General features: G+C 41.7%; 1 protein-coding gene across 6 annotated transcripts in view; it reads left to right on the top strand.

The window, feature by feature from the left end:
• The first annotated feature begins 1,345 nt into the window (after nt 1-1,345).
• The window catches only part of DGKH (diacylglycerol kinase eta), a 191,033-nt gene continuing 166,048 nt past the window's right edge, over nt 1,346-26,330 (top strand). For 5 of the 6 annotated variants that reach the window (XR_009697561.1, XR_009697562.1, XM_061171182.1 and 2 more), the window contains exons 1-2: nt 1,346-1,429; nt 8,517-8,741. Coding sequence is in view for 4 of the 6 variants with exons in the window: in XM_061171182.1 (XP_061027165.1) it covers nt 8,550-8,741 (192 nt within the window). In the remaining 2 variants the exon portion in view is untranslated. Of the gene's footprint in view, nt 1,430-7,758; nt 7,846-8,516; nt 8,742-26,330 lie in introns of those variants that run through there. The other variant, XM_061171180.1, reaches the window with a different exon arrangement.

Here is a 26,330-nt window from a genome sequence, read left to right on the forward strand (position 1 = left end):
GCGAGATGGTTAGAGAACTGGAAACTGACGTGTCACAGTGGCCAATGGAAGGGATAGTTTCAAGGATAAAAGTTCTGGTCCCCAGTGACAAATGCTGCAGATATGTTAAATAAGAAGGGAATTGGGGGTCGGGGGGAACAACCCAACGGTTTAGGGAATTTTGAAAACCATAGGTGACCTTTGTCAGGGTCGCCTCGGAAGAAGAGTGAGCACAGAAGTGGGTTTGCAGGGAAGAATGGGTGGTAGATGAAGAAATGGATGTGAGAATATTGAGAAAAGGCATTTATCTCCCGAAGAGCTTGGCTGTGAGGAGGTGGGGACTGGAGACAGACTGGATCAAGTAAGTGTTTTGAAAATTTCAGTTTGTTTTAAAAATGTGTGAATATATTTGACATGATTAAGGGCCTTGGGAAGATGCTGACAGAAGGAGCCTGAAAGTCCAGGAGACGGAATAACCTGTGAAAAGCCATTCTTGGATTGGAAATAGACGCAAACCGTCTTCGATGCCAAAAAAGATGATCGGAAACGCTGTTTGAAACGTTGTTTTCAAAGGGCGGGACGAGGTGACTTGCCATTTATTGAGCAGTCACTGCGAGCCAGTCGCTTCCCCTCTAACTTGAAGGTAGTGCTCGAATAGGGAGGCAGATCGACTCCTTAGCCGGGTTTTTTCCCCATGAAACCGTTAATCATTAAAAATGAATAAAAGAAGTACTCCCTCAAGCGTAACCCCTCTTGCAGATGCTAACCCATCTGCGGTGTTTTTAACGTCACGAAGAATAAACCATCCCTAGCGCAACTGGTTCAACAGCGGCTCTGGAATGCAGTTATCTCCCTCGCTCTGTCCAAGTCGGTTACTGTCCAGCGTGATTTCGTTCAAGCCTCAGCGCCCAGAGGAGGGGAGGTGCCTGCCGCGCGGGCCGCCGGCGTCTGGAGGGAGGCGGGCGCTGGCTGCAGGCACCGGGAGAGGGAGACTCGGGGAGAGGGGCGCTGGAGGCGTCTCCCGGGACTCGCGGCCACCGCCGTTCCCGTCGCCAGCGCATCGGCCGGCCCAGCCCGGGCTTCCCCCGCCGCTCCCCGCGCGCCCGGCTGCGGCTCGGCGTCGGTCCCCGGGGGAGGCCGCTCTCGTCCCCACTGCCGCCCGGTGCCCCTGACCACCCGGCGGCCGCTTTCGGTTCCGCGCCTTATAAGGCCTGACAGGGGGGTCACGTGCGTCCCGGGCCGCCCGCCGGGAGGAGGGGGCGGCGGGGAGGAGGGGTGGGAAGCGGAGAGGAAAAGGGGAGGGAGCCGGGGGCGGAGGAAGGAGCGAGGGGCGGATTCTGCGGCCGTGGGAGGCGGAGGTGGTGGCGGTGGTGGCGGCGGCGGCGGCGGCGGCGGCGGCGGGGAGCGGACCGCTCGGAGCTGGACCGAGGAGGAGGAGGAAGAGGTGGAGGTGGAGGAAGGGACCGGCGCGGGGGCGGGAGAGCGCAGCGCGGCGGAAGCCGGAGACGGCGGGAGGGCCGGTGGCTGGCCCCGGGCGGGAGCCGGGGCGGCGGCGGCAGCGGCCGTGAGGACCGCGGCGAGGGAAGCGCATCCAGCGGCCCCGGCGGCGGCGGCGGCGGCGGCGGCGGGGGCCCGGGTCTGCGCGCTCGGGCGGCCGGCGGGCGCGGGCCGGCGCGATGGAGCCGCAGCACGTGCGCCCCGCGCCCGGCGCCCGCAGCCCGGCCTGGGAGGAACCGGTGGGTACAGCGCCCGCGCCCACCCCCTCCCACTTCTCCTCTGTTCCCCACCCCCCCCGCCCGCCCGGGCCGGGTTCCGTTCAGGAAATGGCCCGGGATGAGGTCCCCAGCTGCTTCCCAGCCGGGACAGCGCTTCCTCCGCCGCCCGGGCTCCTCCTCGCGCGCCTCCCGGAGCGCCTTTGTCCGGCCAGCCGAGACTCTCCTCGAGGGGCCGCCGGCGATCCTCTGACCACGGCCCTCGTAGGACCGTTTCCGTGCTTCATCGACTTCTCAACTTTTCAGTTGATTTTAGAGCGAGGCGGGTGGGTAGGGAGGGGGAAAGGAAAAACCCATTCTGTGGGTCCGCGTGCATGGCTCGGAGGAAACCGGTCTTCCCTCCCGAGACCGCGCCCTGGGCCGTCACCTGGGCGCGCAGGTTCCTAGAGATACGCGCTGGCTAGGCGGATCGCGGCTTGAAGCCCAGAACCACGCTTCCGCCTCGTGTTCGCCGCTAAAGCCCCGGGCTTTTCTAGGGGTCAAGGGGTTTGCGAGGGATGAAGCGGGAAGCTGACCTCGATTTCACCGAGGATTTTCGCTGCCCATACAACGCGGAGGTCGGGTAATTTGAGGGACCAGAGTAACGTGTGCGTGTGCATTGTGTGTGCGAGGATAAGGAGCAGGAGCCTGGGGGGCTTCGGATTTGGTCCCTCAAACTCCAACTTCTTTCTTCCAACTCAGACAGTCAGAATCACCTCACATCTCTCCAGAGATTCTACCCCGAAACCCCCGTCTCGCTCAGAGCTCTGTAATCCTGTGTGGGCTGCCTTTTCCCTGGCATCGAATTTTGGCTCTCTACGTCCTGCCTCGATGTTTGCTACTCCGTCTTGGTTGAAATTCTTGAACCTATTTGAAAAGCCTCGTCCGAAATTTCTGGCCTCATCAGTATTTTGTTCAACATGTTCGGATGCTCTTTTCCCAGGGACTCCGCGTTATCTGCTCAGGCTGGCCCCCTGCCTGTTGAGAGCTTCTAGGTCAGGTGCTAGGCTTGGTTATCCTTTTTTTTTTTTTTTTTCTAATATGTACACTCCCAGCTCCTTTGCCCAAGTACGTTTCTCTACCTTCTGTTTCCCGACCTTTCTGGAGTGTCCTTCAACTCTGATCCATCTGTATCTGCAGCTGTCTTTGCTTTTGTAAATCTGAACATGTTGTTAGGTTGCCCATCTCCTCGCATTTCTTCTATTGTGGTTATTACTGGGGATTAAATTATTCTTGAAACTAAAAATACAATTCAGTTTTGGAGTTTAAATCAAAGATCACTGAGAACTAAATTCAGTGACCTGGTTTTGTAACTTTTTTACTTTTAAACTCTCCTATGTGAAGTCCTTTTTGAACTTGCATACTTTAAGCCAACACCAATCACAATGAAAAATACCCGGTTATATGTATTTTACTTTAAGATGCTGATGCCTCAACTACTTTGTGCCTAGAAAAACAAAGGAAGATGTTTATTTTTGCTTTACTTAAAGTGACAAAAATGAAAATGTTCATTTATTAGCCTTTGAAGCTAGAGCCCGAACAGAAATATGTGAATGAATTGTGACACTTTGTCCAGCTGCAGAATTCTCCTAAAAAAATTAGGTTTATTTTCTTTAAACACTGAAAGCCTTTTTATTTACTCAACAGGTATTTTATACAGCACCTACTATGTTCCAGGACTGTTGGAGCTGATAGCACAGGCACAAATCCTTAAATCCTCACAGAGTGTTCATTCTGAGTAGACAGAATGTCTTGTTTCATACATGTTAATAGTTTACATTCAGAGAGTCCAAAAAAAAAATCTTCAGGGATCTCATGTGTGGTATAAAATGATACTTTTGACAAAGTGATTTTATTTGAAACCCTGTGGCCAGCTATGTCTGACACAAAGTCTAAGAACTAATAAAGGGGATTCTTATTTAATTTCTTAGAAAAGTTATCCAAATTACTGAAAAGTGGTGTATACAAGAAAAAAGAAGGGGTAAATTAGGGGAAATAGAGTATTTAAATGTTAATTATTTCAGACGTGTGGAGCTAAGTGGGGAAATACCAGCTTAATCTAAGTATGTTGAAGGACAGTTTTCTCTTCGAAACAAATTTCATCAAAATCAGGGATTCTTGAACTTTTCTTGGATTAGTGATCCCTTTAAGAATCTAATCAAAGCTGTGGACTCTCTTTCTCCCCAAAATGTACGCATGCAACATACATTTAAAAATTTAATAACATTTCAAGGGAATCTCAGAGTTCCCAAAACCAAATCTGTGGACCCTCGAAGACCTTGGGTTAAGAACATCTGCTTTGATCTGGACTCCATTCTGCTATCATTTAAAATCTGTTTTTTTAATTCAAATATAGGCAACTTTAATACTTTACCGTAAAAGTATACTCATTTACATTTATGAAAAGGAATATTCAGTACTGAACAGGCAGTATTCACAGCACACAGATCCTGTTGCATTATCCCTTACTGTATATGCCAGCATACATGTAAGGATTTACTTTCCTTATCCTTTTTTGCCGGATCCCAAAATGATGTGATTCTACATAGAACTATTCTGACAGAAGAGTAAACATAGTATCAGGAATCGATACTGAGTAATAATAAAGAGAATGAGGCAAGTCTAACTTGAAATGCACCCACGTCTGGAGCTGAGAGGCAGCCGCTGGCCATCATGACGTTTTTTGTACATGGAGATGAAATGAAGTTATTTAGTTAAGTGAGGGCATTTAAATAAACTGTTAGCCTTATCATTACTCCACCTAGGGCACTGGGCCTACAAGAAGATAAATGTTAGCATTCAGGTGTCTGTGTATTTTCTTTAACGCTAGGTCTGGAATGTAATCAAATCAGTGGAAACAGAGACATTACCTAAATTTCTAATTAATTAAAAAATACTTTGGTGGTGGAAATAGGTGGGTAGGAAGATATTTAGCCAAGCAGCCCTTACTTGTAGATAATATCCTGGGGGAAAATGGATAGTTAGAATTCTAGCCAGAACTTAGAAGAGTGTGGGAGTATTTACAAAGTAGTTCTTAAACAGTGCAGGGATACTAGAGTACCTTTTACTTGTTAAAATTTATTTTTATTTCCAAATGATTTTTATCTAGTTGGCTCTGATGAAACTATTCAGAACTACTGAAAAATTAGGAAGGGGAGAGTTTCAAAGGAAAAAGGGCCAAAACATAAATGAGAGTTTACAAGTATATTTATGTATTAAGTCTAGATGGCCAAAGGTTTTTGCCTTAGGTACAGTGATGAGCACATGTACATGGAATTGATATCACAATTAATTTCGAAACCTTTTTCGTTGAGGTAACAACTAAGGAAATTTTAATGAAGTTTTGAATGTTAAATTCTAAACATGGAATAGATAGTGTATTACGGAAGTAGTTTTAAAGTTTGAATGAAAGCAGGTGTGTACCTGTTCAACCTGCAGTGTTCTTTGCATGGTTCCCATTGATTAGGAACTTGAGTCCTAGAACCTAACTCTTTTTAAAGTGCCTATGTACTTGGGTTCTTCAGAATATAAATGTAGACTTCTTTATGTTTATAATATTTAATGTAAAACCATAGAACATATGAGATTTAAAAGTTGCAAATGGATATTAAACCTCTTGTTATGAGTAGTGATCAATAAGAATGTAATTCAAAATATCTTTATAGATATTAATACGTTAATATTCATAAAGTTGGTGTCAGAATGAGAATTGGCTCTAACTTATACATCTTCAATATAATAGTTTTTTTTTTTTTTTTTTTAAATGGGGCAGAAAGCCCTATTAAGTAGAAATCTAAACCTAATTTAGTGGTAGCTTCTATTTCCATTTCTTTTTGAATGTAGTGCCTATGTGGCTTATGTCCAAGTTTGTAATAGTGTGTTTGTGATATGTTGTGTTCCAAACAAAGATTTCAAAGTAATAATAATAAATATGTAAGACACATCTAAGAAATTATTTGAAAATCTGAAAACACCAAGTAAGGAAAAATTCAAGGAAATCTTGTAAATTAAAGAAATAATGTAATATGCCACATATTTGAAATTTGTTTCAGTTGCTATTTTGAGGTACATTAAAATGGTTGCAAATATTGATCTCTTGACATTGCTATTATATTTTTAAGGGAAGCGAAGTGCATTGCAAGTATACAGTATACAGCTTAAATATTGATTCTGGAAATTTTACAGATAAGACCTGAAAAGATGCTAGTGGGTCAGCTACTTTAAATTTGGTATTATTTGAAACAGTTCCTCAGAAGAGATGATTGAAGAAAGAGGGTTTTTCACGAGCTGCCTTTTGTGGGAAATGATGCAACATTCCTTCACTTGCTTACACAGTATTTCACTCTGAGTATGTGCTAGGGAAATTGTAGAGCAGGGATCATTTATTTAGCATGAGCAGGCTAAGACTGGCTGTGCTTTCAAAGTCACAACCAAATTTTAGAACTTGTTACAGGAGTCTTTGAAGAGCAGGGATAACTGTGAGGTTAATTTTTTATGAAGTAATGAATACCTTTGCTTTGAAGTATTAATTGCCCAGCTTTTGCACGGGAAACTATTTTAATATTTTTAAGTGATCAGTGTTTGAATCAGAGTGAGAAGTGTATTCAGTCTTCTTTTTAAGATCACAGAATAGGCATGGACATTAAACAATGCCTTTTCCTTTAATCACTCTTTGCCTGGCTTCTGGAAAATGTTACTTATATAAAACTTTAAAGCCTAAAGTGTGAACAGAAACATATAATTGACAAACTGACTTTTGTTGTATGATGTGGTAAGGTGAATAGAACATTAGAATAAGACACATGATTTTGACTTTGGTCCTGCTTGTGACTTTGGGCCTCAGGTTCTTTACATTAAAAGAGAGGTCTGAACTAGTTTTATTCTTTCAAGAGGCCCTTTACTAGGTGCTCTTATTTACACTGTCAGACCATTAGACTTGTCAGTGACCAAACAGTTGGGTTGGGATAAAGGCCATTATTTTGATTATTTTTTTCTCTTAAAGAAGTCCCTTCTCAGCAGTACGTTCTTTGTAGATATAGAATTGCATTTTTACAGAGCCATAAGGGCTCTTAAGGTTTATTTTGCCACTTCCTTCCCTTCCTAAAGAAGACAAATGAGGCCGGAGAAGTAGCCTTTATCAATTAGTATTACCTGGCAGCAATCTCCTGTCTTTGCACATTCAAACTAACCAGCACATTTTACATTTCAATTTAATCTACCGTGTGGATAGACAGTAGTATTGGGATTGCATATTGTTTCCTAAAATCTCTTAGAACTGTTAGTTCTGTCACAGCAAATTATTGAGAGTAAGACTGAAACTAAAAACAAACAAACAACAACAACAAAAAACCCCAAACTAAAACATCCCTCCCTTAGTCTGGAGGACCCTCAAAGGTCACGTCAGTTGAAAAAATTCGAATGAATCCTGAAGGGCATGAACACGCTAAAGAGACTGAATGCTTTCCTGAAGTGTGAAGAGACCGCATAGTCTGGCAGGGACTTTTTGCCCTACTTAAAAATATAGCTAACACCAGTTTGTAATTCTCTGTGGACGACAAGAGGAATCTGTCATTTTAGTCTCTTTTCCCGGAAGCCCTCCCACACCTACAAGGGTTCTTTGGCACGGGGCGTGCACAACGCACCGCGAGGCTGCTATTCCCAAGTGTCCGCTCAGCCAGCTCGCGGGGGACGAGCTGTGAGCGGTGCCTGCCGCCTGTTGATCCCATTTCCTCCTGCTCTAGTCCGGGTTAGGGAGTGGCTCTCCCAGAACTTCCAATGTTTTCGTGCTCGGGCACTGGTGTTCACACGGCTCCAGTGCATTGTTTTCTTCCAGGCAGTCTCGGTTAGCGCTTCAGCTTATATATTTATTTTGCATTCTGTCGTCTCGGGCTGCGGGTACTTGCTCGTCTCTGCGCGCTCTCCACGCCCTGGCCAGTTTCCTGTTAGCCAAAGGGATCGCTCTTTCTGAACCAAAAGTTCTCAGAGCCGAGTGGAACCTCCCGGAAAATGCTCTTCTCTTCCGTGTGCGCCGGATGGGAGTGGGGGTGGGCCAGAAACTAAAGGCCACGGTCGGGAGAGCTGAAAGGACCCGAACCCCTAGGCGGAGGCGGGAGAGGTACGGGTCATCCGAGAAGGGCTCCGGGGTCCGGAGACAGACGAGGGGGCAGCGCCCATCCATCTCGGGGCCGGAGGGGACTTTTACTCGCGGGAACTGTGCGGCGAGGCCCAAGTGTCTCTGGAGAGATTCTGGGTCCAGGAGGTGGCGGGAGCACCCAGGGGAGCCGGGAGGAAGCTAGGTTCCCTTTCTACTCCCGGGGCCGTTCTTGCCCCTGCTGCCCGGGGACCGAGGGAGGGAGCATCGCCACTGCCGGGCCTGCGGGGATGGGCTGCGGAGGCTTCGCGTCTCCCCCGCCCTCCCGTCCATCCTGGGGACCCCAAACTCTAGGGGAAGTAGGAGGTTGTCCCAATCCCTCTGTCGCTCCCATTCTCTCTACCCGCGCCGGTTGTATTCCGTGTCAGGAACCCTGTAACATCCCGAGGCTGGGTGCGCTGGCGTCCCAGCGGGCCTGGGTTCGTGTCCCCTGCGCACCACCGCGGTCGCCACTCAGGCGGGAGCGGAGCGCGGGATCCTGGAGGGCCCCGGCCGCGGGAGGCGTCTGGTCCCCGGCGACCCTTCCCCCGCGGGGCCGGCTGGGGGAGGGGAAGATGGCGGCGGCGCCTGGGCGCGGGGCTCCGGGCCCGGCTCGAGCAGAGCCCACCTACTGACCACCGCCGCCGCCCCCGCAGGGCGGTGCTGTGTCCCCACAGGAGTCGGAGAGGATGGCGGGGGCCGGCGGCCAGCACCACCCTCCGGGCGCCGCGGGAGGAGCGGCCGCCGCGGCCGGCGCCGCGGTCACCCCCGCCACTGCCTCGGCCGGGCCCGGAGAGGATTCGTCCGACAGCGAAGCGGAGCAAGAGGGACCCCAGAAACTGATCCGCAAAGTGTCCACCTCGGGGCAGATCCGGACCAAGGTGAGGCGGGCCCAAGGGGAGCGTGGAAGGCGGGAGGCGGCTGGGCGGGTAAAAGGAGAGTGGGCGCCTGGGGCGCAGGGCGATCCCGGGAAAGTGTGGAGCCGAGGTGAGGGCGGGGCCTGGGCCCGGAGGCGGGGCCTGGGGGAGCCGGACGGCGCGCAGCAGGAAGGGATTCCCGGCCCGTGCGCTGGGGCTTCCAGGGTGGGTTCCGGGGGAGCTGGGTGGGCAGGGGTGGAGGAGAAAGGAGCCAGGGAGCGTGGGAAAAAGCGGAAGCGGTGTTTAGAGTTCCCACTCAGGGATCTAAAAAAGAGTGTTTCATTTTTGGTCCTCCGTGCCGTGCAATGGTTCGGTAGAGTGTGTGCGTTGCGCAGGGAGCGAAGTACAGGCTGACCAGCCAGAGCTGCAGTGAACTTCGCCACCTTCCCTTACCGTGGGCAGCACCCTGCCTCTCCCTGGCCCACTCTGAGCGGGTAGATGGGGAGGTGACACCTGACAGTCCCTGTGCCCCTTTGCTGCCCTTTGGTAAATGATGCTCGCGGTTAACCGCACCCTGCGCGGCACAAACAACAGACCTCGAGTACTAGGTTCCCGCTAAGTGCAGTGTTCTTATCTTATCGACACACCCCTGGTTATTTTTAATAATGAAAAGTAACCGCTTTGTGTTACATGGAGATTAGCATGCTGTGCTACTCTGTGTAGCAGGTACTGTTGACCTGTGAGGGCTCAAAGTTGAGAGTTTTAATTTGATTTTATATGTATATAGAGCAAATGCTTACCACTGAAGGATTATTTATACACTCTAATTTTCATCATACTGTAGAAATCATCACGCAGAGAGTCAGTTATCACGGGGGGACTTTAACGAGGAATTTGAAAAGGGAACCAATAAAATCATTGGATTTGTGTGCTCTTTAAGAATAAATTTGCAGAAGTTAATTCATTCTATACCTATTTTTATGAGGATTTGTTTTCTAAGGTTAATGGACCCATATATGAAAATAGAACTTTTATTATATGCCTGTGGATTCATGTTTGCACCTGCCTCCTTATTTTCTAAAATAAATGTGTAAGCACACACACAGCTGTTACCAAGCTGCACTTAGGGAAGAGTCAAAGATGCTTCATTTTTAAGTGCGCATCTTGTAACCTCCTTTTAACAGTGACATTTTTAATTTAATATAATTTTGATAAATTAAGGATATGGAGTTTAATGTATTTTTAGAAGATTAAGGCTAAACAAAGTAGGGACTTTCCTAACAGAGAGTACCTTTAACATTTGAAATCTTAGTTAAAAAAAAAAGTTCACAAAACTGTGTTAATAATGGGCAAAATGGCAGGTTTTAAAAAAATGGTATTTTTATACATTCAACTGAAATGGTAAAAATTCTATGTATACTTTTATCAAGATTGACCAGTAAATTTATACTGTTTGGAAGAAAATTTAGAGATAACTCTAATTTGAATTGAGTAAAGTCAAACAACAAATTTGTTGGGAGTACCACTAAAATTTGAAGGGTTCTTGAACGCATGACGATAGCTACGATTATACTCTTTAAATTTGATATTATCTATGGTTTGGGGTAAAGCATCTATATCAAGACTAAGAGTAAATTCAGAAAGCATGTTTATTCTTGGTTTTCCATTTAACTTTCTCACAAAAATATTTAGCACATAATGTTTTGCCATGATTAGGGATAATTAGTGATCATTAAATGAAATGTTCCTTAAATTTCTAAAGATGTATTCAATTTCAGAAGTTCTGTCTTTTATACTAGCTTATACAAGTGCATACAAGTTCATCAACATTATCATATATGGACACATGAAATCAGGGCCTAAACCGGCTGAAACTGGTGGGTCTTGTCCTCCCTGCCTGTCCCAACCCCCCAATCCAGATTGTTCATCTCTGCTACAGATTTCGTCAGTTACATCTCTTACCACAGGTACTGATTCTCAGGGATGAGGGCAGGGCAGTGGGCGGAATTCATAGAATGGGAGCTGCTAAATTTCACTGTTGGTTTCCAGTCTTCAGTTGTGATCCAGATGAGAGTTAAGGGAAAAGATCTTTAGAAAAGGACAGATACCCTTGATCCCTTCCACAGGTGTGTAAGATGGGGGAGCCTGGAGGAGAAGGAGGCCCTGAGACTAGCCCAAGGCTTAGTCATTTTTAAGACAGCAGGAGCTTGTATATCCCAAAGATAAACCAAGGGACCACTAGGTCTCACAAGTTGTGATTACTAATGGTATCTTCTGTCCTGGTTATGTAGCAGCCTGGGGTGGTGTCTGTGGCACATGCACACGTATTTACACGCACATATCCATGTGCTTACATATGTCTGCACATATATGCTTTCTCTTTGGAAAGCACTTATGTACAGACATACAAAGGGCCTACAGCAGAGTGAGTTGCACATAGAGGTCGTAAGTATTTCTTAAATGAATGACTGTGTGTATATATTACATACATACATATAATGCTTCATATATATGGGTATTATTGTTAAAATGCAGTACTTATTTTAGTGTCCTTTAAGATCCTTAGGATCATAAAGCTGTTTGGTGTCTAGTTTAGGTTTGGAGTGAAAAACAGCCACTAACTTAAGTAATTACCTTATTTGAAGTGAAGTGTTCCTTGTTGTGAATGTTGGTTAATGTTTTAAATAATTTGAGTGTTAGTGAAGAACCTTAAGTTAATTGTGGCATTTGGAAAGTATCCAGACTTTTCTTAACTGAAAAAGTAACGTGTGCATATAGTAAGACATTCAGACAGTGTGAGAGGATATTTGGTGATGGTAGGGTATCCAGTGAAAAGTAATCTCCCTCCCACGTTAGACCACACCGTCTCTGTCTCAGAGGCAATTGTTGACATTTTCTTGGTGTGTTTCCAGAAAATTTCTATGCACATACAAGAATATATATGTGTGTGTGTGTGTGTGTGTGTGTGTATATATATATAAATATGTAGTATTTAAAAAATACTAATGAGAACATTCTCTACGCATTCTGCATCTCATTTGTTTGAAACATGGAGATCATTTCTCTAATGCTTGACCACGACTACATCATTCTCTCTAATGATGGCAAAGTACTCCATTATATTAGGTTGAGCTAAGTGAAGTTGCTCTGTCAGTAGGTCAAAATGGTAGAGAGTAGGGCTGGGAGGTGGGGAAAATGGGGAGAAGTACACACTTTCATTTATAAGATGAATATGCTCTGGGGATTTAATGTACAGCATAGTGACTGTAGTTAATAATACTGCATCGTGTACTTGAAATTTGCTAAGAGAATAGCAAAGTATTCCCACCACACACACACACACACCCTCTTAGCTGTGAGGTGATGGATATATTAATTAACTTAATTGTGGTAATCATTCCACAATGTATATGTCTATTAAATCATCACATTGTGTACTTTAAGTATATACAATTTTACTTGTCTGTTACACCTCCATAAAGCTGGAAAAAAATGGTCCAATATGGGAAATTTCATACGGTTTAACCTGCATGTTATGTCATCATTTAATTAACCAGCTCTCTATGAAAGGAAATATGGGCTATTTTAAGACAACACTAATCTCAGCTTTTTTGCAGTGGATACAATGTACTTTTTTTTTTATTTGTAAATTTATTTATTTTATTTATTTATTTTTGGCTGCGTTGGGTATTCGTTGCTGCACGCAGGTTTTCTCTAGTTGGGGAGAGTGGGGCTACTCTTCGTTGCGGTGAGCGGGCTTCTCATTGCGGTGGCTTCTCTCATTGTGGAGCACGGGCTCTAGGCGTGCGGGCTTCAGTAGTTGTGGCACGTGGGCTCAGTAGTTGTGGCTCACGGGCTCTAGAGCACAGGCTCAGTAGTTGTGGCGCACGGGCTTAGCTGCTCCGTGGCATGTGGGATCTTCCCGGACCAGGGATCGAACCTGTGTCCCCTGCATTGGCAGGTGGATTCTCAACCACTGCGCCACCAGGGAAACCCCCAATGTACTTTTTAAATAAAGAATAAATAAGACTGGCATGCCTTTTAAATTCGTGTGGTTTAATAAAATGCTCATGTACATTTTAGTACCCTCATCACATCCTCATATTGTATGCTCTTTGTTCCCGTTTTCATTTCCCATTTTTCCCTCCTGTTTCTTTGCCTTGCTGTCATCTCTACTATTTTTCTCTTTCTCTGTTTTTCACTTTTTTCCTTTCTCTGTATTAGCTAAATGGAATTTCAGGTAGTCTCATCTAGCTACCCAGGTGCTAAACGCTAGATAATTTTATGGGTGCCTCGATTTCCCCAAAGGAAAAAAAAATCACTTATATACAAAAGTTTAAATAGTGCTGATGTGGGGAAGCCAAAGGGAGCTGTAACTCATCAAATCTCTTCTTCTCTCTCTACCCTTGACTGTTATCCCTAAATTCTTAGTCTTGTTTCAAGGAGAAGCTTGATTTTGCATTCAGATTTACTGTTGTGGAGAATTTCACAGGTGTTTGCTGGGAGTGAGACATTCTGAAACAGCACTGATACAACCTCAGACCAGCTTGGTTTTGAACATGAGTGTGAAGGACAGTTGGTTTGCTTTTTGTTGGCCCATGAATACTGTAGTCTTTCATTTTGCAGCAAATGGCTGGAGGAACTTTGGTCAGGCTTATAGACTAGGGTTGTTCAACCATCATAAGCCAAACAGTGTAAACAAGTGGGAACCATCTCAATGACTTTTTTTCACACTGACTCATCTTGGCTAAGGTCTTGAAGCTTCATGTGTCAAAAATATTTCCTAATTTAGTTTATTATGCTCGCATTTATTTTTTTGACATTTATGTCTTCTTACAGTTAATTTTAATGTCCACAAATGAGTCTCTAAATTTAGGTAAAACATACCTAAACACTGGCAAGATATTCAGAACTTTGCAACATTATATCTGGATTGGGACATCTCTTTCAGCCCATTAAAAGAATAACCACCACATTCTTCAGTTGGTACCTTGGTTTTACTTTAACATGAAGGATGTATAAATAAACTCATATCTTTATGGTAAGGCATAATCAATATGGAAATATTGATTTGTATTTTTCACTGCTTTATGAGATACAATTTGTGCAATTAAAACATTATTTTTCACCATACACCTTCGATAGAGTAGATTAGGGAAGACTCGCTCAGTGTTTTTCAGGTTGTAGGTGGCAGCCCATTAGTAGGTCATGCTGATTCATATCCAGTATTTAAAACAGAAACAGAATAGATTCGAAAATACTATTTAAGACTTTTAGCCACAGTTCTGCATGGAAACATTGGATTGGGTAATGATCCAAATAGGACAGGAAACAGAAACAAGGCCAGAAGATTGTTAAGAAATAAAGTAATATTAACAGGTTTATTGTTCAGAAACTCAACATGATGTGAAAGGCAAGTAGGAATTTTTACATTTTGATAGGTGATGAGCAGGAAGATACCTTGAATTAGAATAATTAACATTCATCTAGGCAGAAATCAGCTAACTTTTTCTATAAAGGGCCAGGTAGTAAATATTTTAAGCTTTGTGGGCCGCAGTCTGTGTTGGAATTACTCAACTCTACTGTTGTAGTATAAAAGCAGCTATAGATAATACTTAAATACCTATATGCAGCTGTAATGTGGTATATGTGTGGTATATGTCTATATGTGGTAAAATGTGACTACATTTGTTCCAATAAAACTTTATTTAAGGATGTTAACATTTGAGTTCATAGGTGCCAGAAGTATATGGCCCATGGATTTGTCTTGTGGGCTGTAGTTTTTTGATCCCTATCCTAGGTGATGGAAAACGGTTTGCAAAGCACTACAAAGTTAAGGTGCTGTGAAATGCAATCAGCGTTTAGGGGACCAAAAATAGCTAGATTTCAATCCATTTAAAAATCTCATCTTCGTAGAACATTTTATTTTTAGCTTGGTTTGCGTCTTTGCTTCCATTTTAATGTGAACTAAATATAGACTGGAAACTCTGAGTCTTGGTACACTAATATATGGTATAACAGCTTTCTTTCCATTTTGATTACAAGTTAAACATGATATCCCATTAATAAAGATAAGAGAAGTAATAAATAATTTACTAAACCTTTACATATAACTTAAGATGCATTATTTGAAGGTATCTAAATTTAGAAAGCTTTCAGTTAGTTTAAGGTTGCATGTTTGCTATTGTGGTGAGAGTGATGGAAGGTTATATGAAACTACTATTGTAAATGACTCAGGGCTCCTTACTGTTTCCAGGGTACAGTGTTTCACTCATATTGGATTTGTTAGGCTTTACTTGCTCAGGAAATACGTATATAGCAAAGGTTTTAATTAAAGAGAGTTTGTTTCATGTCTAAAAATAGACCTTTGAAAAAGACCATAACATGTTCATTATATGTCCATGCCCATTATATTTTCCCTTGGCAAATTAGTTTGATTTTGTTGGGTATGGAGTATTTTTTTCTGTGAATATTTAGTTATTTGAAACACATTTGTAGTTTTGATTTGGTTAAGTGGCTTAAGATGGTCAATAGCCATTGTTGATAATGGCCTTAATTTAAGATTCAATGTACATTGTTTCTACTTTAGATTGTCACTTATTTTTTTCAAATGAACATATATGGCAATAATTCCCCTCCCTGCCTCCCCCTCTCCCCCCGCTTTTTGTTAGAAGGATATTGGGAAGACTTGTTAGCCTCATGTTTTCATTTTTAATTTTTATTGGAGTATAGTTGATTTACAATGTTGTGTTAGTTTCTGCTGTACAGCAAAGTAAATCAGTTATACGTATACATATATCCACTCTTTTTTAGATTCTTTTCCCATATGGGTCATTACAGAGTACTGAGTACAGTTCCCTGTGCTATACAGCAGGTCATTATTAGTTATCTAAGCCTTTTGTTTTACACCAAGGAAATATGATTAACTTTATCATGTGTGGAGCTGGAATCTCTAACCTTCTCACTGTGCGGTTTGAATACCAGGACTTTCTCAAACCATCAGATTATAATTTAGTATAATAAAGCTTTTTTTAATAAAGCTTGGGGCATTTATGTCAGAAATTTGAAGATACCTTTCTCCTTAGCAATTTATTGTTTACAGAGCAGTTTTATATACATGATCTCATTGAACAGTTGCTTAAAACCATCTGAATTTTACAACTGATAAAACTGAGACCAAGTTTGAACATCTGCCGATGTAAATGGCAGGGTTGGAACTCAAAAGCAGGACTTCAAAACAGTGGATGGCTTCCAAATGTCTTCTTTTAAGTCCTGTAAGCTTCTTGGGTTTTGAAACTTGACATCTACAGTGTACAAGTATGGATGTATGTGGGTGTCTCCTTACCTCTCCTGCCTCTTCTCCTCTCCCCTAAATTCCCCTCTCCTCCCCCTTCCCTTCCCTCCTCCTTCCTGCCCTGCCCTTTATTCGTTTGTTTAATCTGTGAACGTATCTGTGACCAATGTTTTAGGTATCCTAATGCCTTTTTGCAATCGAAACCTCTGTTTTTAGTGAGATGTTAAAGAGGATATGTTTGAAAAGTGAATTGTGGAATAAAAAATTTCAGCTGAAATTTATATTAATTTTAATTACTGTTGGGCAAATCATGGAATCGCTTTGAAAATGTCTTTAGAGGACTAATTTAGAAGAAATGCTTATAGGTATCTAACACTTCAAATAGATTTTCAAAGAAAACTGTTAGTTTCACTTTTATAAGGTAAGATGCTATTTTTAAAAGGTCATGGTATAGCGCTAAAAAGAATTATATAAAGTACTTTTCCATTGGCCTATTAAGACATAGTTGAGGAAAAAGTATGAGTAAAATGTATTTTTAAATAAATGACTAAGGAATGAAAATGACATTTTGGGGGCCCGATTTTCTCCATCTGACTCTTTTATTTAGATAAGAAAAGGTTCCAGGGTGTATACCTGAGCAGGCACACTGTTTTGAGTGGGATTATTTGTACAAACTCATATAGTACTTTAAAATTATGTTATAATATTATACGTATATATGAATATATACTATCTCCGTGGTTTGTGAAGCATAGTGGTAAAATGAACACCTGTGAACCAGCTTTGGAACGAGAACATTTTCAACATCACACATCTACCTGTGTGCCCGTTATCTTTTCTACTCCTTTGTTGCCCCTCAATTCATTCAAAAAGATATTTGTGGTGTCCAAGTACTGTCATAGGTGCCAGGGATAGAGCAGTAAACAAAACCAAAATAGATGAAAACCCCTGCCCTCATGGGGCTCACATTTTAATGCAGGGAGAATTTATAACTTATAAATATGTAAAATGCATAGTATATTAGAAGGTGAGAAGTGCTATAGAGAAAAAAAAAAGCATGAATGGGAGCGGGGGTGGGGTAGGAAGGGGAAGGTCTTCCTGAGAAGGTGACATCTGAGCAATGACCTTGAGGAAATGAGCTACGCAGACCTCTGGGGGGGAAAGAAGTCAGGCAGAAGGAACAGCGGCTGCAAAGATCAAGAAACAAGCTACAACAAGGAGGCGGTCCGTGGGGCTGAAGTGGGGTGGGGGGATGGGAGTGGAGGGGAAGCAGGTGGAAAGCTGGAAGTAAGTTAACAGTAAGGTAGTGTAGAGTTCCTTGCTTGGGGTTCATGCATTCCATAGTCTGGATGGTCTTCAGAGGGCTCCCCAAATTTTGTGTCCATGTGTATGCCCCTCAGAAGACTAAAACCACTGATTTGTAAAGCGGAATTGCAGGACAGACAATAAAAGACAGATGAAAAAAATACAAACACACACTATAACCATCTGTTGTTGTTGTCATTTGGAGAAATGCTAAAATTAGGAGTGGGTTCAGTGCAATGAAAGGAGAAACCCCATTGGACAGCAGGGTCCCCTGGGGCAGTTAGGTAGTGTCGGGTTTGCTTCTCAGCTCTTCCATGTGCAATTAGGTGACCTTCACCATGTTATTTAACGTGGCAGAGAATGCCGTGCTCCTCAATATCTGGGTTTCCCCTGTCCTTCCTGGCCCGCTTTGAGACTTCATTTTCCGCGTGCAGATAGGTGGGGCTGTGTCAACTGAGTTCGGGCCGCTGGAATATGAGTGGGCATGATGTTTGTCACTTGGCCTCTAAAGCCATTTGTGGGACTCTCCATGCTTTGTCCCTTCTCTCACGTGCCAGACGGATGTCGATTATCCAGTGGAAGGAGCTTGGATCCCTGCCTCATAGAGCAGAGCCTCTGTGCTCCTGCCCCCAAACCTCATTGGCCAAATTGGATTGTGACACAAAAGGGAAATGGACCTTTATTGTGTTAAGCCCCAGAGATTTGGGTATTGTTTGCTGCAACAGTTAGCATACTCTTAACCAATACACTTCATTTCTCTGAACTTCAGATTTCTCATTTGCAAAATAGGGATAGTGATTCTGACCTCAAAGGGTAGTGATGAGGATTAAGGAAATACACAGTATGCTTTTGTATCCCTGATTATTATAATTCTTTTCCAAAACTGGTATAAAATCCTGATAACGCAGTTATTCCTGATACACGTGCCTTCTAAATACTATAATCAGTAGGCTACACAGACCACTGTCCTTTGTTGACTATTTAAAGGACTTGATAAAACTATATATTTTTACAGACCGTTATTTTGTCATTTGGAAAACTGTCTTTGCTACCGTGCAGGGCCCTTTGGACATACGAAAACCCATACTGCCAGAGCAGTGAAGACGGGCTCCCTCGATGACTTTCATGAGGGCCAACCTTGTTTCTAGAGTAAGATATACTACAAATGTCTTAGGAAAAAATACTTCATTAAGAACAAACGACCACTTGGAGGTGGTAGTGGAGATAATTGGCCAGGTAGGCTTTTAGGTGCATCCATGGCCAAGTCTGCTTTATCCTGGGCTGATGCTTACACCTTCCCTTTCTTCCCTTCCTCAGTTCCCACAATCTGGCTTTTGCCCCAGCCACTTCATGAAAACCTCTTTTGCAAAGGTCACTAATGATCTAATTGCTAACATCCAGTGGTCTCTTTTTAGTTTTCACTCAGCTGTGTTTCTTGCAATTTTGACACTGTTGACCATTTTTTTTTCTCACGCCTTCCCCTTTGGCTTTCAAGGTTTAATCCCTCTTATCTTTCTCATTAGCTTTTACTGCGTCTCAGCCTCAATCCTTGATTCCTTTTGCTAATGCCGAATGTGTGTGTCTCCTAGGATTCTCACTCTCTTTGCTTTTCCTTGGTTGATCTGATCCATTAGGTTAGGCTTTGACTACCAGCTGCACCCATCTTTCTCCAGCCTGTGCTCTCTCCTGAGATCTGGACCCTTTGCCTACTAGACATTTCCTATGGTGGGTCCTGTAACCATCTCAGCCTCAATATTTTCACAAACAGATTTAAATACACAAGCTCCCCACCTCCCTGGCCACATTTTGCTCCGTTATTTTTATAGGAAGGATTTGCCTTGTAGTTAACTCTGATTTTTTGTCTTGCTGATAATCTTCATTAATTCATTTGCTTTTAGCAAATACGCGTTCAATGCCTACTATGGCTAGGCCGAGTGCTAGGGCCTGGGGAAACAGTGGTGTATAAAGCAGATACAGTCCCTTGCCTCATGGAGCTCAGTTAGCAGTCACCAAGTTTGGTCAATTGTGTATTTTCATAGATTATCTCCTTTAATCCTCATAGTAAAACTAAGTAGGTAGGTACAAATATTATCCCCATTTTAGAAACAAGGAAACCAAGGTTTAGATAAATAACTTGCCCAAGGTCACCCAGCCATCAAGTGACCTGCTGGATGCCTGATTTAACTATTATGATATATAGTACCGTCCCTTTCTCTACTGCTTGCATCTGTGGTGAGTTCATTCCTTCCTTCCCATTTCTATTGCTCTTTCCCCAACCTTCACTTAACCTTTATAATTTAGCATTTGGATTTTTGTCATGGATTTCCTCTCTGGTCTATTCTCTACTACTGCTCTGCCAGAGCTATCTTTATAAAAGAGAAGTATGATCATAATACATTTTGCATCAACTCTTAGTCATTACCCATTACTGGTGGGATAAAGTCTAAATTTCTTAACATTGCTTCCTAGGTCTTTCTCAATTTAATGCTAAACTACCTTTCTATTCATTTAATCATTATTTATTGAGTACTGCTGTAGTTGCTGGAATGGCAAAATCACATAAAAAAGCCTGCTTACTAGAGCTTGTAGTCTATTGAGGGAGAAGTTAATAAACATGTAAGGAAATGTATATCAGATGTTCATAAGCATAATTAAGGAAAATAAAACAGGATAAAGGGAGAGGGAGTGATGGAGCGGTGTGTGTACAGTTGAGTGTGTGTAAAGTATTTTGAATGAATTGGTCCAGGAAAGACTGTCTTTGATGAGGTAATATTTGAACAGGGATCTGAATGAAGTGACATGAGCCATGCAGATATCTGGTGTCAGAGCGTACCAGGCAGAGTCAATACTGTAGTCTCCAGTCGGCCACTGTTGTCCTGTGGGCAGTCACGCCAAACCCCTCTCTGTTCCCAGAGTCAGGCAGGTGCTGTCACACCTCCAAGTCTTTGCATGAGTTACTCCATCTACCTGGAATGTCTCCTCTTTCCTGTTTCTCTGCCTGATTTATTTTATACTATCATTTCCCCACATCTCTGAAAATATTTGAAGTGGTTTACATTCAATACTGTGTATCAAGCTTAGGTAAAATGTAGCTAGGAGTGTAGGACCAGGAGGAAGCTTAGTGGGTTAGTCTATAGAGCAGAGACTCTGCTCTCTCTTTCTCTTTATAAAATATAATATAATATAATAATATACAATATATAATATAGTAATATTTCATATTATATATTATACACAATACATAAGATGCACAATACAACATATAATAATTTTTTAACACTATAATATATAATATATTATGTATATTATATAATATATAAAGATATGTTGTATATTTATATATCATATAATATATATATAATTATGTTTTATAAATATAATAAAGATAAGTTGTAAATTTGGCCCCAGGCTTCATGGCAGCCAGAGCAACAAGATCACTTACAAAATGTTATTGTCAGTGGTGAAAAAGCCCTCTAGATTTTAGCAGGAAAAACAGTTTTTCTAGATCCCAAAGAATGTGTTGTGTTCTGCCAGTCTTCACAGGGGGCTTACTAAGGGGTGAGGTAGACACTCCCCTACATCATAACACAAATGCTAGAGGTGTCCTTACAATGTCTCCCCTTGTAAGGTCCGGACACGATCTAAACGGCAACTTCATGACAGCAGTTCTGGAGGGGATTTAAGTAAGGCAGTTTTAGTTATGGCTAAATCCAGGCATAAAATCCAAAATGTTTTTGAAGATTGAATAAATGGCATGTACTTCAGACAATACTCCTGTTAAACTGGGCGTCTGCTGAAATACTTTCAAAGTATTGTAGCATCTCAGGTTATCTGCTGTTATTTATTTATTCAGGTGCTGTTGATAAGAGGGGATTGAGTGGTATGTTTTCAGCTGATATAGAAAGAAAAATCTGATGTTTCTCGGTAGTTCTCCACTTCATATCTCTAATAAAATGGTTCTACATCTAGGTTTCTAAAAACTATATTTGCAGTGTTTTATGAATGCAATGCAGAATGTTAAAAACATGTATACGTTTTAGGAAAATTATGAGAAGAGTGTTGACCTCATGGACCCCTGGAAAGGTCTTGGGGACACTTTGACAATTGTTATGTTTGCACAATGTATCTGGACCGATTTTTTTTTTTTTTTTTTTTTGAGAGAGACAGCCAGGAGGATATCTGGAGGAAGAGCAGAACAAGCAGAGGGAAAAGCAAATGCAAAGGCCCTGAGGTGGAAACATACCTGAGAGAGTCCAAAAATGTTAAGAGGCTGAGGGTGGCTTGGAGCGAAGTGAGGGCGGGGGGAGTAAGTAGCAGGGAAGACCCCAAGAGAGGTCAGGGGGACGACAGACATGTTGTGATGATTTCCATGAGGCAATATACATATTTAGCCTGGTGGCTGGTACATAATTAACATTTAATAGGTGCTAGTTATCATCGTAATATTAAAGGAATACAGTTGCAAGTTTGATCTTTAAAATAAAAGCAACCTCTAAAACAAACTCTAGAAATAGGAGAGACACGGAGCCATAGCTAGAGAGAGACATAGGGGTCAAGTGAGGGCTTCTTTAAAATAGTGAAATGATTCTTTTTTTTTAGGAGAAAGAAGAGAATATTGGTGGTCTGAGGAGAATAATCCAGTTGAGAGGGAAGATTAGATGATGCAGGAAAGAGAGGAAAATTCCTGGAGCAATGTTCTTAAATACGTGAGGCAAGATGGGATCTTGTGAGTAGCTGGGAGCTCCTTTGCTGGGAGCAGGGCAGTTTATCCATAGTATTGGGTAGATGCAGTGGTAAGCGTTTCTGGAAGTTCTTTTCTGATTCTTTCAGTCTTCTTAGTGGAATAAGAAGCTGGGTCCTCAGCTGAGAAGATATTAGTGATCTGAAGAGAGAGGAAAAGGTATGAAATACTTGAATGGGAGAGTGGGAAAGTGAATGGAGTAGAGAAATATGGTGTGAATATCAAGTGGCATTTAGGGCACACCTGAAGTGAGGGCCCGCCTGGTGTGGGACCATGTTTGGCTGCAAGGGTATAAGCATGGAGTAAGTGGAGAATTGGATTAAACCAGGGTTAAGGTTTGTCTCTGTAAATATGGCAAAGCAAGAGGGGACGGGGAGATTGAGGGTGGATACGGAGGAGAGATCATCATGACAAGCTCTGGCATTTGTGTTAGGTACCCAGTGAGTGCTTGAAGCAGGTCCTAGGAAGTAAGTGTGGGACCCAGCAGCTAAGGAAGGGTAGAAGGGAAAAATCATTGCAGAGTTAAACTTTAGTCATTCAAATTAAAAAAGAAGAAGAAAGAAGGTAAAAGAAAGACTACCAAAAGAAGCTCTCCAGTTTTAATTATTTTAAATATGTTTTACAGATGCATTACTAATAGGTTTTCCTGGGGAAATCTCGAGATCGTGTACTCACAGCTGGTGTCCCTCCATCAGTAAAGTACAGAGAATATTTTATGTAGAACATGAAACAAAAAGTTCCTCAAAGAAATAAATAGATCTGGTTTGGAATTTTTTTAAATCATGCAAATGAAACCCTAACATGCATGAAGTAACCCATGAGTCCCAGTTCCAGCTCTTATTGGTTAACTTACAGGACCTCTCTAAGCCTTGGTTTCCTTGTATTAAACCATATTAAAGCTCTTGTGAGAATCAAGTTGTTAGCTCAATGCCTGGCACACAGTAAATGCTAGTAAATGTTAGCTATGTTATTCAAGCATCTTGAGGTGAATGGCCCTTTTTCAAGAAAGTGCCTCTGTGCTTACAAGTATATAAGTGAGTGAGGTGCTAGTGAAATCTTCAGTCACAGTGAAAAAAATTTCAGGCTTATTCTGCCTTTGGCATGCCCGAGCTCAGAGCTGTTTGACTGTAAACCTTTTTGTAAGTTGGGAAGTTTACAGAGATTTTATCATAAATCTAGTTAAGATTCCACAGCAAAGGGAGGAATGTTGAAGGAGGAGATTCAACTTTCCCCTGGTACCACTTCTGCCTTATCATCACCCATACCTGTCATAACAGTTCTAAATTATTCCCATTTGAGTATTCATGGTCTTTCCCCTCCTCCTCTTAAAGAAGAAGCACTCTAGCTTGTTGGATCAGCTTCTTCATTCTCCTTGGTTATGGAGCAGGAGAGTAGATATGATGAACCGACGGGAAAAAATTCCCTATAACGGCATTAGTACCTTAAGGGTCTTACTATATGTGGTATAATTGAGAGGCTGGAATGAACAGGAAGTCACATGTGCTTGGCTTTCTTCTTAATGCAAACTGTGAGCATGCGTGAGACATTCCTTGGGAAATATGTGGGCAAAGGAAGAGGACTGGGGTCCTATGTGAGCAAGTAAGAGAAATAGCCAGTAAAATATGGATCATTGTCATCATTGTGATTCCATGTATATCTACAGGCTGATAAAGCCTGGGGACTTGATGTACACTTTAATTCACTATCTATAGTATACTATGAGCATGTTATATATAAAATGTTTAAATTATAAAGCAGTGTACACCCATGTTCATGGCAGCATTATTCATAGAAGCCAAAAAAATGGATGGATGGATGGGTAAACAAAATGTGGTCTATACATACAATAGGATATTAGCCTAAAAAAGGAAAGAAATTCTGACACTGCTACAACGTGGATAAACCTTGAAGACATTATGCTAAGTGAAATAAGCCAGCCACAAAAGGACAGATACTGTATAATTCTACTTACATGAAGTCCCTAGAGTAGTCAAACTCAGAGAAACAAAAAATAGAATGGTCGGTTCCAGGGGCTGGAAGGAGTGGGGAATGGAGAGTTAGTGTTTAATGGGTACAGGGGTTCAGTTTTGCAAGAGGAAATCGTTCTGGGGATGGATGGTGGTGATGGTCACACAACAACATGCATGTACTTAACACAACTGAACTGTACACTTAAACATGGTTAAGATGGTAAATTTTATGTTATGTGTATTTTACCACAGTTAAAACAAATTATAAAGCAAGCTTCATAGGAACAGCCCACTGTAAACTAAAATACTAATATTACAAGAATTTTTTAGTGAAACACTCAAGAAATGTGCAGAACATCAAGACAATTATGAAAACATCAGGAAAACTATGAAACTTTGCTGAGTAACAAAAAGAATTCAAATGAATGGTCTAAGTTTTACCTAATTTATCTGTAAGTTTTACACAATTACAAATACATTTGCTATTGGGATTTTGGCTTACTGAAATGATCTGAAAGGTCATACAGTAATATCTAGTTACATACTGAAAAGGAAGAGTAATGAAGTGGGCCTTAACCAATCAGATGTAATTAAACTTAGCACAAAGCTACAAAAAAATTAGTGTGGCTTTGATATGGGAATAAAGTGAGAGATCAGTGGAACAGAATAAAAAGTCCAGAAACTTGCCAATTAATATATATGAATATATTTTACTATACAGAGAATATTTCAAATCAGTGGTGAAAAAGATGGATTACTTAGTTACTCTTGTGGCAACTAGCTCACCATTCAATTAAAAAAACTGGAAGCCCAATCCTTACCTCACACTATGGACTACATAGTTTCCAGATGGGTTAAAGATCAAATTTATAATAATTAAATCATAAAAGTACTAGAATACATAAACGTAAGTAATTGCATAGTCTCAGGGTTGGAGACAATTTTAAAATGTGATACTAAGGAAGAAAACAGAAAGTAAAAGCTTGTTGAATCCTGACATTGAAACTCACCATGAACCAAGTTGCAAGGCAGATGATTTCCCAAATTACTCCTGTGTTTAGCTAGAAAAATTCTCATTCTGAAAAGGGAACCCTCCTACCCTGTTGGTGGGAATGTAAATTGGTACAGCCTCTAGGGAAAACAGTATGGAGGTTCCTTAAAAAACTAAAAATAGAGCTACCATATGATCCAGCAATCCCACTCCTGGGCACATATCTGGAGAAAACCATAATTCGAAAAGATACATGCACCCCATTGTTCACTGCAGCACTGTTTACAATAGCCAGGACATAGAAGCAACCTAAATGTCCATCGACAGAGGAATGGGTAAAGAAGAGGTGGTACATATATACAATGGAATATTACTCAGCCATAAAAAAGAATGAAATAATGCCATTTGCAGCAACATGGATGCAACTAGAGATTATCATACTAAGTGAATTAAGACAGAGAAAGACAAATATCATATGATATCGCTTATATGTGGAATCTAAAAAAAAGGGTACAAATGAACTTATCTACAAAACAGAAATAGAGTCACAGGTGTAGAAAACAAACTTATGATTACCAGGGGTAAGGGGGAGAGGATAAATTGGGAGATTGGGATTGACATATACACAGTATTATATATAAAATAGATAACTAATAAGGAACTACTGTATAGCACAGGGAACTCTACTCAATACTGTGTAATGGCCTATATGGGAAAAGAATCTAAAAAAGAGTGGATATATGTATATATATAACTGATTCACTTTGCTGTACACTTGAACTAACACAACATTGTAAATCAACTATACTCCAATAAAAATTAAAAAAAGATTCTCATTCTATGTTTATGACACAAATGTCCAATAATAAAGCATAGTTTAAGTGATTTTGCTATATCCATATCAAAAAATCACTGTTCCTTCTGATGCCCAGTGCCTGGCAGAAAGAAGTTGTTCAGGAGGTACATAAATGAACAAATAGACAAATTAATTCACATCATGTTGACATGGAAGATACCCACAGTATAATGGACAGAAAAAGGAGATTATAATACCACGGGTAGCCCCGTGTAGCCCCGTGGAAGGAGATAACAGAGATACAGTGGTTTCTCATTGTATTACAGATTTATGGATATTTACTCTTTTCTCTTTATTTCTATTTTTAAATTCTTTTTACAGGTTACATGTTTGCATTTGTAATAAGAAATAAGTTTAGTTTTTAAATTTGGATATATCTCATTACAGAAAAATGCAAAAAAATTTTTGAATTCTCATACACCAAAGGAATTCAAATACCACTCAGTGTGCATTAAT

This window comes from Eubalaena glacialis, chromosome 16 (assembly GCF_028564815.1).
Source record: "Eubalaena glacialis isolate mEubGla1 chromosome 16, mEubGla1.1.hap2.+ XY, whole genome shotgun sequence".
In the NCBI taxonomy this organism is placed as follows: Eukaryota; Metazoa; Chordata; class Mammalia; order Artiodactyla; family Balaenidae; genus Eubalaena; species Eubalaena glacialis.